Source organism: Oreochromis aureus, linkage group 17 (genome assembly GCF_013358895.1).
Source record: "Oreochromis aureus strain Israel breed Guangdong linkage group 17, ZZ_aureus, whole genome shotgun sequence".
NCBI lineage: Eukaryota > Metazoa > Chordata > Actinopteri > Cichliformes > Cichlidae > Oreochromis > Oreochromis aureus.
In genome coordinates this window covers 13923342-13942295 of record NC_052958.1, presented here as the reverse complement: position 1 = coordinate 13942295, position 18954 = coordinate 13923342, and the positions used below count along the sequence as shown (strand labels likewise).

At 41.5% G+C, this 18954-nt stretch overlaps 1 protein-coding gene across 5 annotated transcripts in view; it reads left to right on the top strand.

Moving 5' to 3' along the window:
* The window catches only part of anks1b (ankyrin repeat and sterile alpha motif domain containing 1B), a 262310-nt gene that overhangs the window by 190859 nt on the left and 52497 nt on the right, over nucleotides 1-18954 (top strand). For all 5 annotated transcript variants that reach the window (XM_031758546.2, XM_039600939.1, XM_031758542.2 and 2 more), the window contains 4 exons: nucleotides 5517-6166; nucleotides 6762-6884; nucleotides 9218-9287; nucleotides 12120-12226. In XM_031758546.2, the coding sequence (XP_031614406.2) occupies nucleotides 5517-6166; nucleotides 6762-6884; nucleotides 9218-9287; nucleotides 12120-12226 (950 nt within the window). The remainder of the gene's footprint in view (nucleotides 1-5516; nucleotides 6167-6761; nucleotides 6885-9217; nucleotides 9288-12119; nucleotides 12227-18954) is intronic.

Below are 18954 nucleotides of genomic sequence, written 5' to 3'. Positions count from 1 at the left end.
AAACTTCATCTGCCTCTCTTCTTACCCTGATGCACCCAGCACTCAGGGTAAATCTGGACTCATCAGACCACATGACCTTCTTCCATTGCTCCAGAGTCCAATATTTATGCTCCCTAGCAAATTGAAGCCTTTTTTTCCGGTTTGCCTCACTGACTAGTGGTTTTCTTATGGCTACACAGCTGATGCAGTCCCAATCCCTTGAGTTCCCTTCGCCTTGTGCGTGTGGAAATGCTCTTACTTTCAGTGTTAAACATAGCCCTGAGTTCTACTGTTGTTTTTCTACGATTTGATTTCACCAAACCTTCAAGTGATCGCTGATCACGATGATTCAGGATTTTTTTCCGGCCACATTTCTTCCTGGAAGACGATGTGTCCCCACTATCCTTCCACTTTTTAATAACGCGTTGAACAGTTCTTAACCCAATTTTAGTAGTTTCTGCAATCTCTTTAGATATTTTCTCTGCTTGATGCATGCCAATGATTTGACCCTTCTCAAACACACTAACATCTTTTCCACAACCACGAGATGTCTCTTTCAACATGGTTGTTTATGAAATGAGAAGCAACTCATTGCACCAGTTGGCAAATAACTTGTTGCCAGCTGAAAGATAATCACCTGTGCACCTATAAGAGGCTCGTACCTATCTGCTTAGTTAAATCCAGGTGGTGATTTGTTTTTTGGTCAGGCAGTGTACTAACCAGTGTTTCCCGTGATGTGACTGCTTCGGAGAGACAGGTAGCTCACCACCCCCATGCTCAGTGTTAGCTACAGTAGGTTGACAATTTGTCATCAACTTGAGTAACTCTGTCTTCTCCTCTCACTGGCTGTCCTCTGCTATTGTGCTCCATGTTCCACTCTGACCCACCACCCACACACTGACAACATAGCAGACCAACCCGAAAACAACAACAACAACAACAAAAAAGCAAGCTATTGCTCAGCTATTGCTGAACCTGAAACCAAATCAGCTGAGGTTTTTTCTATTCAAAGACTGTTGAGGCATCCTCTGACCATCTGTCCCTCCACAGTCCCACAAGGATTGCTACTCCTTTCATTGTACTGCTAAGCTTTTAAAGAACCTTTAACACAGTGATCACCTAATGGGTCTTCTTCGTTCTACAGGCACTCAAGAATCACTCCTCCTTCCAGAGTATTTGGTGAAATAGGATTCATTTGTCCTGGATGTGAGCGTCTACCTTAGCTACCTTGACTTCTCAGTGGATTTTCAGTCTCATTAGTTTGTGTAATATGGCCAAACAATGAGAAGAAAATGTACTTCTTTATGTACTTTTAACATTACAATAACATGTGACTTGCGATGGATTATGAGCCAGATGAACAACTTTAAAATAACTCATCACTGGTCCATATGATGTCTGCTTTCTTCTGTAAATATGTGTATGTTCTAAAGAACAATTAACCCAATGCAAACTGTTTATAGAGCTACAGAAAATGTTGGCTGTATGCAGAAAATCAGTGCTGCAGGGCCAAAGTATTTGAACTTTCAGGAAGTGCTATCCCCAAGCAGCTACATTTTGAGGTGGTAAAGGGATTTTCCTAGAAGTAAATTAAAGCTCTCAGACACTGTGGGTAAAGTTACAACACAAAAATAACATGGTTAGGTTTAGTTTACTCTTAAAACATTGAGGTTACCTGGAGGTTACCTGGTTACATCAATAAGCACATGACTACAGTGGAGGTGATGTGGTTGTGCTTACCACAGCAACAATAATATTGTTGTCTGCCTGGAGCAGGAACTGCTAATTCCCGTGTTCCAGTGTTTTGTTGATCTACTCCAGTCTTCTCCTTACCAGACGTTGACAAATTTAACATTTTCTGCTGATTTGCTGGCTATAAAAATCTATAATGAATTTATTTGGATTCTCTCCCAGCTATCTTGAACATTTAGTGTGCATATTGACATCTTCCATTAAGCTTAATTTAGTCACTTCTCAGTGCTAATACATAATACACTCAATACCTCTTTTGAATAAGAATAGTGTGTTGAATTGGGCTACAACCTGTAGGAAGTGCTGGGCAGCTATGACACTAAAGAACTCCGATAAATGAAAAGTAGTAGAAACAGCAGCAGCATTTACTTAACGTACACTACATACAGTAAATACTCCATCACAGCTGTATTTCTCTCCCTCTCTATTTTTCTGCTTGTTCTCTATTGAAAAATAGAAGGACGTGCACAAGTGAAGACTTTTCGTGTTTAAAAAGCCGGTCAGCAGCAGCCTTTCCTGTTGGCATTTAGTTCTAATTATGACAAATCTGTATTTATTGCACAAACATTTACATTGCTGCTGCTGTTTGCTTTCAGGTGAAGATTAGTTCCTCGGCTGTCCCGTTGCATGCCACAACTTGTGTGTATTTGTGTGTTTTCATACTAGTGTCGCAATAAAATGCAGGTATGCAGTGATGCAGCTGCTGTTTCGCCCTGCGATTCTTAGATATTGGCTGTACTTAAGCGAGGGCAGGGTGCACACAGTTTGACTGCTTTTTAGTTAGAGCTGAAACTAGCCTTGGATCTCCAGACACACACAGCCTTACTCAAAGACACAGAGGATGGTGAGGGAAGACTGGACACTCAGGAATGGATAAGTAATGAAGGTGAAAACAACTCAGAGGGGGAATCTATCGATTGTTTGCAGGGGAAGAAGAAGAAAGAAAAGCATAGTTAGCAGGCTGTTAGACGTATTGGTCTAGTTATACTTAAAATACATTTTTATGGAAACTTTTCATAGAACTTTTCTTCTGTTTTTTCTTCAAATCAAAAATCTGCTCGGCTTTTGTTTTTTTGTTTGTTTTCTGTCTGGATAAACAACTTGCTGATTTGATTGCCGTGTTTATCCACTGTACACTTTTCCCCTCGTTCTCCTGGAGGTCAAAGACACTCAGCTGCCCGATGACTGCGAGAAATGCTGGCACTCGCTGTTGCCATAGCTACCGGTAGACTCACCTGTTGCCAACTGTTTTCATTTTTATTACAAAGAGGGGAAGTGAAAGGAGCAAAAGAAATTCATAACAGGGTTGAGAAAAGCATGTACAGAAAGAAAAGAGAGGGGAAAATCATCTTAATGATGCCTTTTAAGGGCCAATCACAATTCAGTTACTGCATCTCATGTGATTATTCTGACAAATAATTTACAATAGATACATTTACTTTATGTTGTAAGCATTCGCTGTGTGTGAGATAGTGATAAGAGATGGCTAGGCTTATGGATGCTTCTGCTCGGTCAAAGTAACACAATGTGGACAATGAGAGAGAAGTATTAAGATCAGAGGTTAGGGGGGATTACTAATCTTTTGCCCACTTTGTCCCATTTATCCTGAAAAATGATGGGGCTTAATCATCCGAAATGCTTTCAGGTTGTATAAGAAATAATGACATTTTCAGTAGATGCAATACTCAAGGATGAGTCATGGTTTCATCCCTCATTACCTGAAATGTGGATGGGTGTGTTTTGCGGTGCAGTCAAAACGAAACACATTTACAAAGAAATGTCTGTTTGAGGGGTCGCATTAATAATGTTTTTAGAAGAACTGAATCATCTCCTGTTTCAGTCATAGTGAGCAATTTTATTTGGAAACTTTCTGGGTGGGGGGGTTCCTCAGACAAAAACAGCCAACTAATGCTTTCTTTCCTGTGTATTCTCTTCTTGCGTCATGCAGTTGTTGCATATTGATGTGTGGCTTGTTGTGCAGAAGACAGTCAGAGAATGCTTGCAAAAACTGGCTGACAAACCAAGACATTGAGTGTCTGTTTGTGTGGGTCGAGGATGTGGCTGGCAGCGGGGGTATGCAGTCAAATGATTGTAAATTCAGTGTGTGTGGGCCAGTGAGGGTACATGCCATTATTCCAGTGACAGTTTTGATTACAAGAGTGTAAAATTGTTCTATTTGTTCAAGCAACTGTATTTGACTGTTAAGAGTTATTCTGTGTGTGAAGTAGTGAAAACTGTTGTTTTTATTATTTTTTTCCCCCTCAAAAAATGGGAAATAGGTGCAGCAATTACACTTGAAGTGAGTATTTGGTATGACTGCCTTTATTTTTCTACACAGTCAACTTTCTCAGGCAGCTTTCTTGTCATTTCTTTAAGCAGTCTTCAGGAATAGTTCTCCAGACATTCAAAGCTCTTCCTTGAATGTTGACTGCTTTTTGTTTCATTTCCTGTAAAGATGAGTCCACACTGCTTTAATAATGTTGAGGTCTGGGCTCTATAGAGGCCAGTCCATGACTGGTTGTGTTATGTGTGTGTTTTTCTATACAGGTATGCTTTTACTGCATTTGCAGTAATGAAGTAATTGCCAGTCAGATGCTTGGTGGATGTCAAAGTCTATTATTTTCACAGTGGGTGTAAAAACCACAGTTTGTATATGAAAGATGGATTATAGTTCCTCGGTATTAATAGTAAAGTCAGTGCATGGGCGAAGCAGCTCCTTTCCTACCTGAGAAATTAACTAACTAGTTTTTGTTCGATTCTAAGCCATTCCTTTGCTAAACTCTTATATTTAGTGTAAGATTTGTCATGAGTCTGAGAATGTGGCGATCGTGGCTCAAGAGTTGGCCGTTCGGCTTGTAATCGGAAGGTTGCCGGTTCGAGCCCCAGCTTGGACGGTCTCGGTTGTTGTGTCCTTGGGCAAGACACTTCACCCGTTGCCTACTGGTGGTGGTCAGAGGGCCCGGTGGCGCCAGTGTCCGGCAGTCTCGCCTCCGTCAGTGCGCCCCAGGGCGGCTGTGGCTACAATGTAGCTTGCCATCACCAGTGTGTGAATGGGTGGATGACTGAATGTAGTGTAAAGCGCTTTGGGGTCCTTAGGGACTAAGTAAAGCGCTATACAAATACAGACCATTTACCATTCTGGTGAAATTAAATGAGCGTATCTTTTTAAAACACATGTAAACATACATGACTTAAGTTGTAACTAATGGGTATGTAATTATAAGCATACACTGATACAATAACACACGCACACACACATTTACACATAAAGAGTCAAAAGCAGCTTTCAGAAGCTTCTTTCTGACTGCTGCACACAGACAGAGTGAGTGGACCTGAAAAAAAAATAAAATAAAATAAAAAACTCAAACCCCATCAATGGTCTGAGAATACTGTCTGGATGAGTTCATGCATACCTGTAAGTTCAGATGCACAAGCATGCTATTTGCACCCACACAGCGAAGGCGCAGAGGTGCAAAATTCAAGTCCGGGGCCCTGTTACTCCTCCTCTGTGAAACAAACAGCTCTTCTACAAGGGAAGCTGAAGATGCATTACCCTGTTCTTATCTTCCTGTTTGCAGCTATGCTTGTTTTGTGTAGTTTTTACTTTTCTTTCTCTTTCTGTTATTTAATGAGCACTTTATTCTATACTTGCTGTCTGTTCTTGGAGTAAATTAATTAATTGTATCATTGTTTTGGCATTTTACTCAAATACAATGCACATGCTTAGGTTAATTTGTTTGAGTTAATGGTAATCAAATTTTTTTGTGCATGTGTCCTGTCTGCAGACGACGTCCCTTATCAGCGAGACCCGACTCCTCCTCCTCCCTGCTCGTCCTCCAAATCAAACGCTCTGTCACAGGACCACAGGAAGAGCCACATCCCAGAGGAGTTTGCAGGCCTGCTTCATGGATCTTCACCAGCCTGTGAACCCCCCGATACGCCTTACCACCTTTACAGCCCCAAATCCTTTAAAAATACAGATGTCCAGAGCAACTTTCTGCAGACCCCGGAGTTCAGCATTGTGATCGGTGGAGGAGCCAGTCAGGTCTTCTCCCGGCCAGGAAGTGAGTCATCTTCTCAGAGGTTAGCCAACGACACTCGAAAGCCACAGGTTGTGTACCGGACTATCTTCCACACCAAGGTCAACCAGGACCAGGCTCAACCCAGGAACTGTGAACAGGTAGATCTGCCTCGTGGATGGTCTACCCTGAGCCACCCACCCTCTTGTTCCTCTGGTCAAAACGGAGAAGTTGCAGATTTACGGGGAAGCCAGACAGGAGCGACATCCAAAGACAGTTCACCTGGGATTGGCTACGAGGAAAGGGCTTGCACCCTTGGGAGGATGAGGTCCATGCCGCGCAGTGTGTTGGACCTGCAGCTTTCGAAATCTCTTTCCAAGTCTGATTCTAACCTAGTGGCAGTGTCTCCCATACAGGTAAGTTCTCGCTATCTTAAAAGTATCATTCTCTATGCAGCCAGAGCACTAAAAAGAACATGAATTCTGCCATTTAGAGCCCTAAATTAATAAGAGTCTTTCTTATTAAGTGTTTCTGAGAATTCATTTGACATCATAAGTAAAACTTCACTCTTTTTAAACGTCTACACAAGCAAAGAAGTCTCCAGTATTGTTGTACTGAGCACAAATGCAAATATCGTAAATATTCGCTTATATAAAAACAATTTGCATCTTGCTGTGTCATGTGACTTAGACAGAGCAGAAACCAGTCCAGCCAATTGGATAACTCATCAATCTGGGTCACAATGTTCTCTGCCGCAGCACATTTTATGAGACTTCTGTAATTCATTGTAAATAAATCATGAACTAAATACATAATCTGTTTGATGAAAATAGTGCCATTACAGCTGAAAGTTTGATGAGCACTGAACGGACTTATTTTCAGTTTTAGTTGTTCATATTTTTAAGGTTAAATATTTGGCAACTTTTGCATTTCGTGGTCTCTATTTGTGCAGTAATTAAACATAACGTGTTTTGTTTTTCTGTGTGTGGTTTTTTGTTTTTTTCCTTACAGGAAGAGCACAGCTGGGGGTCCGGATCACGGGGCCAGGGCCCTGGAAGTCCGAGCCCACGTGAAGGCGCCAGCCCGGAGGGGAGATTGGAGAGAACGCCGTCTTTCACTGCTGAGTGGGAAGAGGTAAGAAGACAGTTTTCCTGACACGCACAGCTTATCACCCAACATTTAGCATCAATTGCAACATTAAAGAAGAAGCCAAGTTGTCAGCGCCTCTGCTCTGACACTGCATTTATTTTGGGTGGTAAAATGGATTCAATCCATCGTGCTTTCTCAAAGTGAACCGTCTCGGCAGGAAACAGTTGAAAACTCCGCACCCACAGCAGTGAGCCGCTTCAATTTTTCCTCCCTTTAAAATACACTCGGCTACTACAGTGCAGAAGGAGCCCAAGTGCTAATTTAACATGCTCACATATTGATTTTGTTCTGTAACCAGCGATGAAGCTGCAGGGAAGACCCACGTATCTGAAAGAAGGCAGTTTCTAGTTTCTATTAAAGAGCTGAGGTCCAGGGTGCTGCATGCTTTGGTCTTGGTGTGTTTGTGCCCGGGGTTCTTTCGATATTAAAGGCTCTCTGACACAGATGTGATGCATTGACTGGACACCACTGTTTGGATCCTTATAACCATTTGAGGTCACAGACACATTGACTTCCGCTCACTCTTCACGCCTCAGAAAAAAGCACTCGTTGCACCCTGACACACCCAGAAAATGAAAAACCAAGTTTTGCAAAAAAAGCAAGTTCCATTACATGTAATCATGGGGATGCCTTAATTAGTCTCTCTATTTTTAAAGTAACGCTAATGCATGTCAGTGGAAGTCCATTTGTGCGTGCCTTTCCACATTTGCATGCACATGTTCATTAATTCCTCCACGCAGCTCATGACTTCCTGATGATGATGAATTGCCATATGGAATTTTCCACAGTTCTCATATTTCTTTTTCTGGATAATTGCATGCTGCGTGAGGAAGAGATAAGGTTAGATTGGCCCCGGGGAAATTTAAGGTTGGTAAACAGGGATTTCAGAGGAAAAAATAACAAAGCTGCTCTATATCTATCACATGCTCAGGAAAGTGTTGCATTATTGAGAAGAGAGGGGTGGCAAGGGACATTCCATAACAGTCAGTGATTTGAAGATACTCATTCTCCTTAGTGCACCAAGCTGAAAGGCAGTCCAATATGCTGGTTTATACAAACATTATGGTTATTTGGGGGGTTCTTCTTGGTCAAAATCTAAACTCAAGTGACCCAGATTAGTCTCTTAATCTGAGCCTGACACATGAAACATGGGTTGCATTAATTTTATTTTGTAGGGGAGCTAAAATGTCGAGCTTAAATACTCCAGAGATCTGCTGTAGATCTAGTAAATGCATCTGATCATATTTGGAATTAGTACCTGCAAACTGTTTGACATTTCTTCAAAGGTAACCATTCTATCCCTGCTTTGAATGACTGTGCATTGTTATGTTAGATCTGCTAGAACTTGCATTGTGCAGATGATATTGATGAACTTGCAAGAAAAGATGCTGGAACATCTTGACAAAGCATTGCCCCAGCTCATAACCAACAATGTCCAAGGTATCAACTTAGATTTCAAAATCAGTGGGATAAGGCAGGAAATGGTGAAGACCTTCAAGTATCTTGATTCCATCATATTAGATAAAGGATAATAGGATTCGACTTGACCCAAACCAACTGCTTTTAGACTTTTTAGACCTACAGATTATCTCCCTGCCAATATTGTCTTACTGCATTTAAATAGTTGCAGTTATACACGTCATTTTTTTTCTTTTTTTTAAATAATGTATCATTAACAACATTTTTGATTCATTAGCTTTACTTTACTTCAAAATAAAGTTGTTTAGAAAAATGTCACATCAGCTTTAAATCAGCTTTAAATCTACCACTGAGTCTTGATTTATTGCTTGCATTTGCATTGGTGCTTGGTGTGTAGTAACATATGCAGAAATTACTTTCAGTTTATCCCATTACAAAGACCACCTTCATGGTCTGTCAGCTTGTAAGCAGCATTTGAATTTGTCAGACCTGACTCCTTAAACACTCGGGTTTCTCTGACCTCTGAGCCAGCGGTGCTGAAACGTAGGTGGATGTGCAGGTTGCGTAGTTAAGTGGTTATCAGCAGGTCCAGGGTTGAGGATGATCATTCTGCTGCTAGTAGTCAGACACTAATGAAGCCACACTAGCTCTCTCCAATCCAGTCTTCTCCTTTCATCTCTGCTCTGGTGTCTTTAAATTTCCCGTTCCTCCATGCTTTTCCAATTCACAGGGGGAATGACTGGCATTGAGCATGCAGGCTGGCATAATGATCATGCTATGTGACACTCGAATCTAGAAATAGAGGTTAGCCTTATTACTGGGAAATGACTTTTCCTAGCACACGCTGTACATCTCTCTAACTGAGATTCTCCCTCACTCTCTTTCTCTGATCTGATCAGATTGACAAGATTATGAGCTCCATTGGGGCAGGAATAAGCAGTGGATTGGACATCAAGGATGATGCCTCAGGTAAGCACGGGCATGTATGAGTGAGTGTGTGTGAATCTGACTTTAAGGGCAAGTCATGCATATCAATTAAATTTTTAGTCATATGCTCATATGTTGCCCACCATTTTTCCATAGTATGGTAGTATTGCACTTAACATAGCAGTTGCTGAGTAATTAAGAGATTATGACAAGTTAGAATCTGAGCTTTGTTATTACCAAACCTTGGGTAGTGAGATAAATTAGCAGTGTTGGAGTGTTACTCACACATAACTTGATACTTAAAAAAAAATTACTTACTAATTTGCTTATTTACTTCTGAGAATGGAATTTCTTACGCTATTCATTACCTTACTTTTGTGTTACTCTGTAATATGCCCTGTAGTGCATTTTCACAGTCCCATACACCGACAAAAATCCCTACCCTACAGTAATAAGGACAAACAATCTTTCTTTTGAACAGAAAGCCAACAACACAAAGCAAAGCTGAAAACCAGCCCAAAGCGACTTTGAATGAGTGCCTCTTTAAGTTCAGGCTCTGGCTGCCGGACTGGGTTCAGCATACAATCAGTTCTTTGCTAGCTTTGTGTCAACATTATAATGCAGTATGGACACAGTTTGCACTTTACCATCATGCTCTGTTGCTTTCTCTGTTACTGTGGTATAAATATACTCACAGCCTGCTGAATAGGTCTTTGCCTCAGTTTTTGCCAGCAAATTTCCAGTGTTTTGCTAATATGCTATTAAGCACTAATTAGCAGGTATGTGTAATTGTGTTGCACATCTACAGTGAAGCACTGCGGATTGCTAACAAAGCTTGTTAACAGTTACTTAGAACCCCACTTTCACTTTGGGTTCCAAAGAAACACAAAATGTGTATGCTTTAAGTTAGTGCTTCAAAAACCAAAGGGTGGCTACACCCATCATTGATATACAGTCTATATTGTGTGTGCTTTTAACAGGAAATGTTTGCAAAATAATGTGCTGTACCCCCTGGTGGTAAAGTGCCATTCACACAACATTATACTGTGCATGGATCTTTTAGAAAAAAGTTTCTTTAAGCTTATTGATCGCATTAAAAACACATTATTTGTAATTGAAATAATGGGTGTTAATGATGAATTAGCAACTGCCACACATCTTATAGGAGCTCAGCTCTTACTGGGTCCGGCATAACTTGAACTGAGGCATTGACCCTGTCAGCTAGACCCATTATAGGAAACAAAAGAGAGACCCCACATGTGGTCAATTTTGAAATAATGAGGGGAAAGTAACAGCATAGCAGTGCAGATAAGAAGTCACTTAAAATAGTAATGTTAAACTTGCATTTTTTAAAAATTATTATCATCTTTTTGGATTTGTAAAATCTATATAGGTTGTAAATGGAATATTAGAGAGAGGTGGATTTGCAAGGAAATATTAAAATTTGAATAATTGATTTCCTCTTTTATTTTCAGCTAAGAAGCTTTTTTATATTGTTGATAGAAATGATGGCCAAAACTATGAAATTAAGACTGCCGTAGTTAATTTAAGAATTTATCTGATTAGCATGTGGGTGGTTTTGTAAGTGATCTTGTGTGGTTCTTACAGGAAAAATGTAACTTTTTTCTGCACAGAAAAGCACTGTTTTTGCCAGTTTCCTCACCTGCATACCTTGAAGTCTCCACGAATCATCTCTATTTACTGCATTCATCCCCCTTTCCCTGTATTAAGTCCCCCATCCTCCACCTCCTGATCCTCTCTCTCTCTCTCTCTCTCTCTTTTCATCTGTGAATGCAAAGCTGCTTTTATCCATGGTTACCACAGAGAGAAATCCAGTTTATGCCACACCAGTTCTTCCCACCAACAACATATACAAAGCACCGCACGCGCACACACAGACGTGTGTGTATATTTATGGCCACATGGATACAGTCAGCATGGTGCTGGTATGAGCGGTTGGCAGCTCAGCTCGCAGACAAAGAAGCTGAAGATGTTGCAAGGACTATTATCAGCAGTGCGAGCCAGATATATGTAGAGCGGCAGAGAGAGAGAGAGCAGGGTGATGATCGACACTGAGAGAAGACGGAGACTGGAGGTAGACAGGGGAAAGTGAGCAAGGGAGAGAGAGAGAGAGCGAGCGAGCGAGACTGAGAGAGTGAGGGAACGAAGGAGGAGAGCAGTGCTCTCAGAAAAGAGAGAGAGACAGAGAGAGAGGAGGCTGCAGAAGCATACAGATGAGAGTGGGAGTACTTGATAAAGAGAAATCTACAACGCGGGCAGCTCTCTCTCTTTTTCTCTCTCTCTCTGAAACACACACACATTTGCGTGCACACACTCACACAAGCTCCGGGGAGCAGCCAAGCGAGCGCAACAGCTGAAAAGAAGCTGCTGCTGTGCTGTGCACGACAAACACACAGTCGCTTTTGCTTGCGGATCTATACCTCCAGTCTTATCCATCACCCATTTCTGGCAGGATTTAACCTCCATGACAGAAGCTTTTTTCTGGATACAACTTCAGCCCTCAGCCCCTTCCCATCTTTCCTCCAGCTGGATTCAGAGAAAGAAGCGTCTGGACGTCTTAACCTCCACTTTTACCTGCTTGCACCCTTGCATGCTGACCCCCTTCATACTCACCATGCCCCTTGCCTAGCCTCCTTTTCTTCCCCCCTTTCCCCCCTCTACCTGCCCTCCCTTCATCTTTGTTGTCTTGCTGCCTTGCCAAAAGACTCTTCAAAAGCATGGCGGGCTCCTTCGACAGCCACTTTGCCCGCCACAACATGATGTGGCAGTGCCAGCTGTCTCAGCCGGACTGCCGCTGCTACCGCGTGGATGGCTACTCCCTACTGAAACGTTTGCCCCTCCACCCCCTTATAGGTCCCCGCTGCCCGCTGCAGTCTGTGGGCCAGTGGCTAGACTCCATCGGCCTGGTCCAGTACGAGAACCACCTGCTGGCCAATGGATTTGACAACGTCCAGTTTATGGTGAGTGTTTTCATTGTGTTTTGGGGGAAAAGAAAGCCCTTCTTCAAGCTTTCTCTGCTCCTCGAGCTCATCATGTCATTGTTTGCTGTGCAGGGATTTGCATGACCAGTATGCTTCCTCCATCACTCTGATGTTTTTAGTTTGAATTTATTGAATTTCCTCTTTTTTTTGCATCATCTTCTCTCTCTTTCTTTCATTCTTCCCATCATTACTGCCTCTCCCATCTGATGCCATGTGAGGTCCTCCTACGCACAGAAATCCTACACCACATTTCTGCCACAGCAAAAAATCCAGCTCCAGCATCATGCTGCACACATACGTGCTCATGCTGCAATAAAAATGCATGCTGAAATCACAGTTGTTTTACGGTTTTTGCACGCATCCGCTTGCACACAGAGGAAAAACTGTGCACACAACCACCTGTAGCCTGCGGATCGGGATCCAAACTGATCGTCTCCTCTAGTTTATGCAATCCCTTCTTAATCAGTGACGTAGGAAGAGAAACTCGCTAGGTCATTTTGGACATTCTTTTGATGTTGCATGTGCGTGTTAGTGGGAAAGATATCCACGGAAGAGGGAGGGATGAGCAGGAAAGTAGGAAATGAAAACAAGGAGAGAAAGCAGTAAAGAAGCGATGACGCTCGATCAAGAAAAACTGCAGCAGAAGCAGAAAGATGGGAGACAAAGCAGAGAGATGCTGACTGGATGACTTCCTCTTCAGTTGGAGATTATTATTACTATTGGGGGGGGGGGGATATCTCAAAAATGGCAGATATAAGGGGGTTTGAGGGTTTATCCAGTTCTCTAATTCTGGTTGACTTACAGCCTCTTATTTTCTCCTGACTTCTTGACATCCAGAAGAGAGAATGCAGATAAATGTTGATGTTTCTGACATCAGGTCAACCACCAGGGTATGCATGGATCACCATAAGTATTCATGGATGCATGTAAGCCTGTGTGAGCGTTCTGGTCCTACACTCAGTGTGACCTGCATCTGTTCCTTTAGTTACCCTGGCAACAGGATGAAATCACACCATCTCTCTGTTGTGTGTTTCTCCCACACGTGGTCACAGTTTATCTTGTGGTTAAAGTATTTAATACAGATGAAATGGTTTTTAAGCATTAGGTGTATCTGGGTCGTCTTAGATAAAGCATTAAACATGGTGATAATTGCAGTGCACTGTGTCTCCAAAATATACAATTCTACCCATTAGAGAGAGCATAAGTTTCCCTTTTTTTCTGAGTCACATGAATTCAGTTCAGTTTTATTTGTATAGCACTAATTCACAACAACAGTTAGCTCAATGTATGTTGCACTGTGAGGTCAAGACTCACAGGAAGAACTTCATTTTAGCAGAAGAGACCTTTTGCAGAACGAGTCTGAAAGAGGGGCAGTCATCTGCTGTGACCAGTTTAGCTATAAGGCCTAAGTTGTTTGTAGTCTTTCTATGCTCCTCTTTTCAAAATGCAGGAGAAAGGAGGCATAATCAAAGATATATAAACCCATGCAGAGTGAAAAAAGTCTGTAATTGGAGGTCCCCTAGCAGTCTTAATATATAGCAACATATCTAAGTCATGGTTCAGGGTCGACAGAGCATCCTTAAGTATGAGCTAGATCAAAAAGTAAAGTTTTCAGTATCACAAGTAGAAATGGTGCTCATCTCCTGAACCCACTGTACAGGAGCCAGATACCTGAAGGCTCGGACTTCCTAAAAACCATGAGTAGGCCTACGCTCTGAGAATGAAGTACAATATCGGGATGGAGAAAGACAGAAATTCCAAATTTTCTTAAGCTGGTAACTGTTGGGAACACATGCAGTTTTAGAGAACTTCTTGGTCTTTGTTTGATCTAGTTAGCCATTCTCGAAAGTCACCCCAAGTTGCAAGTTAAAACCTGGAGCACGTTCACTGTTTCTGTGTCAGGGTGGCTGAAATGGTGCCATTGTTGCCTTGTGTACTTAAGGGATGCATCAATGCAGTGATGATGGCAAGATAGCAGATAATATTTCCTAATGAAGCTCAACATATAAAGCATACTTGAATTTTTTATTGACATACAGATTCATTCAGAAGCATTATCTCGAACTATCTTTTAATAAGATATTTACCTAAAACCAACCTGCCATCTGGAGTTTCAGCACAACTTCTAATTTTATTTGGAACTTTATATAAATCCATTTTCTCATAATGAATTGAGTTTCATGGGTGTCTGCAGAACATTACATTATTTTTCTGTTTACATCCTCCTTTGGTAAGTTAATGAGCAGAAGGTAGGAGTCACTGCAGCAGCTGTTAGTGTCCAGGCAACTGTTAACGTCACACATAGGCTGTTCACAGCTTTTTGTTTTGTTTTTTTGAGCTCACATGTATTTTTTAAGCCTGTGGCTGTGCACCACCATTTATGTATCTGGATTACTCTCATGTGGACCTAGTTTATCGTCAATAACATTGTTTCTGAGAGACTCTGGGATTGTCTGTTTTCCTGGCTTTATCCCCTCCATCCCATCACCCCTCTTTAAAAACGTATTCTCAATAGCTCAACCGTCTCCTCTGAAACGCCTTTAGATACAATTAATATTGAAAAGAGCTAAGATGAAGCTGCCTCGCAAACATCAGAGTAACTTCAAAGTCTCTTTTTCTAAGTGGCGCTTTTCTCCGGGTGTTAAAGTTTCGCTGGTGTCCCCCATGCTGAGTGGAGTTTGTAACTCCTTTTATGCTTTTTAACAGTCATGACTAAACAAGAAAGCTGCTAATGTTTTTCAACCTAGAGGGGGAAAGAAATCAGTGTCCACCACAAATTGATATTAATGCGATTTAGGCACAGGCTACAGGCATTGTGTTGGGCGAGAGCAGCTCTTTTTTTATTGTTGACTGGGTTCTTGAACGAAAGCTTTGTGCCACATTCATTTCACTCAGTATGGGAAATCGAGTGGCGTGGATGATTCAAACCACGACTCTGCTTATTACAAAATAAAAGCTTTTTTTTCTTCCCGTTTCAAGGCCAGTTCATTTGTACAGCTGATTGGTTTGCAAATTAATTTGCCCTCAAGTTTGATCTGCGTCAGTGCATAACTGTGAAAAGGCCCCATGTGGCGTGCAAGAATATATACATCTATATAGACATGAATACTGTTTAAGTATGGGCCTTCCAATCTACCATTATCATTTACTGCTAATAGGGGTCATGAGTGTGGGCGTGTCCGGTCACCTTAACCATCCAGTAGAGGACGAGTGCTGCTGGATTGATGGACAAATGGCGAGGAGTAGAGCGGTCGTTATGGACGCAGAATTTTATACGAAGGACACTCTATAGAGGCTAATCACATCCACTTCAGTGACCGTTCATGTATGGAAAATTTAAAGACAGAGAGATATGCAAGAGCACGGACACAGACAGACAGAGGCTGACTCACGTTAGCTGTTTCTGTTTGTATCCAAACAGGCCCTCATGTCTTGTTTTGCACTTTGACTTGCTGAATGAGCTACTAAGCGATTCTTCATTAAGATATTTGTTGGTAGCTTAACCTCTTACGCTCGCTATCACCTGTCGTAAAATCTTCTTCAGTGTTTGTTGGGGTTTTTTTTTTATTAAAACAATACATTACTTATTTAATTCCTGTATACTTGACACTACTTTTGTGGTATTCTGCAGCTTAATAAACAATAAGCCTTACTGTATATATGTCCACGTATCAGTACAAATTCCCATCCTAATTTAAAGGACATACCCTAAATCTTTGTTTCATTATTGAAGGATTAGAGCAAACAGCAAAGTTGTCAGGAAAACACACCCCAAAGTTCACTTAATATGATGCAACAAATGATGCTACAAGACTGTTCATCTCTAGTTTGTTAATGCGAAAAATCTCTTATGTTAGCAAGTTGCCATAGCAGGAGCTTTGCAGAGGTTTCATAGTGCTTGCAACCTGCATAGTTTTCTTCCTTTATGCTTACATTCATTTCTTGCATATCATCTCTTGTGAAAAGTTGCAGATTGCTCTGGTGTTTTTGTCCTTTCTATTATAGGGCCAAATGCACCATTTATTTCTTTCTAACTGCCGATCATTTAGATAATTAAAAGACTTCTGTAATGCAAGAGTACAGTAACGTGATCACAGAGGGAGGGATCATGTCCAGAGGGAGTTTTGAAAGAATGTTGGAAAGCAATGACAGAACGGTCAAACAGAGAGTAAATAACGTCCTTACAACAATGAACCATTTATTAAACCTTGTGCTAAAAATTCTCAGCTGGAACTGTACCAAATTTCATGCGACAGAAACTAAGCACAACACATGCTGCATCTGCTGTAGTCCTAGCGGCATGCGGTGGCCTCTTCCATGAATGTGCTACACTTCAAAAAATAGTGCTGGTTGCATTTTTCATAACAGATACTGGACCCTGGTACAGGCGGCAGACAGGGTGTAACAAGAGCATATATTTGAATAGATTTTGAGATAGTGGCCACCTGGCAAATGTATGTAGTCACTCTCTGTTTACCTCCTCTGATCTGTTTTTTTTTCCTCCTACCCTTTTTTAAAAGAGTTTTTTTTAGGTGCTCATCTGCATACATTATCCAGTTGCTTTTTGTACAGCGGGTGTTTCTGGGCTTTCTCACTAAAAATAGCTGCTTCCCGGGTCTGGAAGTTATGCCGATGAGTGCAGGGAACCTAAATGGTCAAGATGTGTGCTGTGAAACTAAAACAAGGAGCTGAAAGACAATAAAATGCTTCATAAAACTGAAGGGCACTGGAGAGTCTGTGATATTACCGCTCCCTAGTTGTTCATCATGGCGAGCAGCAGCCTTTTATATGTTTTCTAAGATGCAAATGCATCTAGTGAGAGAAGAATTGAAAGCAAAGCTACGTCATATTTATGGGATTACTGGAGCGAGAAGCCCATTCTTCTTGTTTAGCCCTCTAACTGCAGTCACATTGTCCCAGCTAATACTCATTACAATCAAACCCACACACACACACTGCATGCCAGCACATATATATGCTCAAAATATCCAAATGATAGAGGATAGTGAAGAAAGCTGATTTTTTTTAAAAAGCACAGTTGTGATAGAAAATAGTAGAGAATTCCTACTAAGTGCCACATAAACTGGTTATCAGTGGACTGTAGAGACACTGAGATACACACACTAATACAAAAGAATGCCATGTGCAGTGAAACCTCCTTAATCATGATGCTTTTTATTTAGTTTCATTCAACACAGTGAAATAAAAGAAGGATAAAAGACTCCACAGCTGCAGAAGAATGAGGCCGCAGTGAAAGAAATGGAGAGGTGAAGCATTATGTATAATAAAGAAACAGCAGCTGAATTAGAAAAAAAAAGCATGCAAAGCTAGCGGAATTAATTTGACCCTGAGCTTCTCCTCATGGGGAAGTTAGGAAACAACAGCATTAGAAATAACAATCTCAGTATCCATATTTCATAAGGTGGTTACATTTAATACAGCTTATGAAGGGATTTATTCTGGAACCGAAATTCTTCAAACTGCTGCAAAGTTGTAGAAACTTAAGTCACTGCCTCTTCACACGGGAGAAGGCGATAAATCTAAGAGCAACAACTTTTGTAAAGAAACCAAAAGGAATATGAATTACAGACTAAAAGTGCAAGTGAGGACAGAGAAGAGAGGGTTTGAATAGTAAGTAAGAGAGAGGCAACAAAATAATGAGGAAAGAGGAACGCTTCTGAAATAAGCGGCGCAACGGAGAATCGCAAAGAGAGAAGATCCGAGGGATGAAGAGAGCAGAGAGCAAAGAGAGACAGTAGGCCGAGCATGATTTGTAGCACACGCCCGGGCCTGTTGGCGCCGGTAATGGTCGTCACTACTATCGTTTTTGCTCCATCTCTAATCTCAGCCTCAACCCCCTGCTACTGCACATGAATTTTAATTTCTGCATTTAGAGATTTTGCCCTCTCTGGCACAGTTGTTAAGCGGCGTGGTCTAAGTATCACAAAATAACTTGGGGCTATGGCAATTGTATCAACTCTGTGGATGCTAAAAACCTCCATAATGGATTGTTAGAGCTCATACCAGTCCTGCATATCAATTTATAAGATAAAAACTATGTTTACCTCCAGAATACAAGATAAACAGTAGAAGCAGGAGGAGGAGAAGCACAACACCGTCATTAGTTGCTTTCACTTATTTCTGCTGGCTGTTGTGTTCATGTATTCATGTGATAATTGATCCCATGATCCATCACGCGCACTTGGAAGTGGTAGCCATACTGTAGGGCAAACATAATGTTCAGACAAAGAGAAACAGGACAAAATAGGTTTGGAGAGAGAAAGAACAAACATTGAGGAACCCCATCTCTCTGCATCAGGAGCCCAACAGTGAGCAATTAGTCATGCCTTTGAATCCCCCCCCTCCAATCTACTCTGCTCCAACTCTCGGAGTCATTACTCTGCTGTGAAGGTGTAGCATTGTGGCTCCAACACCAGCTCCTCTCTGTGCTCTATTAATCAGCCTGGGAGCTGATCTATGAACTGCAGTCTTCTTCTTCCCACAGAGGTCCCAGTGTACAAGTAGGTGAAGACATTGTGGAAGCCAAGGTTTAGCCACAGAATGAGCCCGATCATCTGCTGCATTAGTTTTCACAGCCTGGTACAGTGACAGGCAGGTGGACCAGCCACACCAGTCACTTTTAATGGGCATTTATTTAGTTTAATGTGGGCTTTCCAAGGCTCTAAAGTAATTCATCTGATCGCATT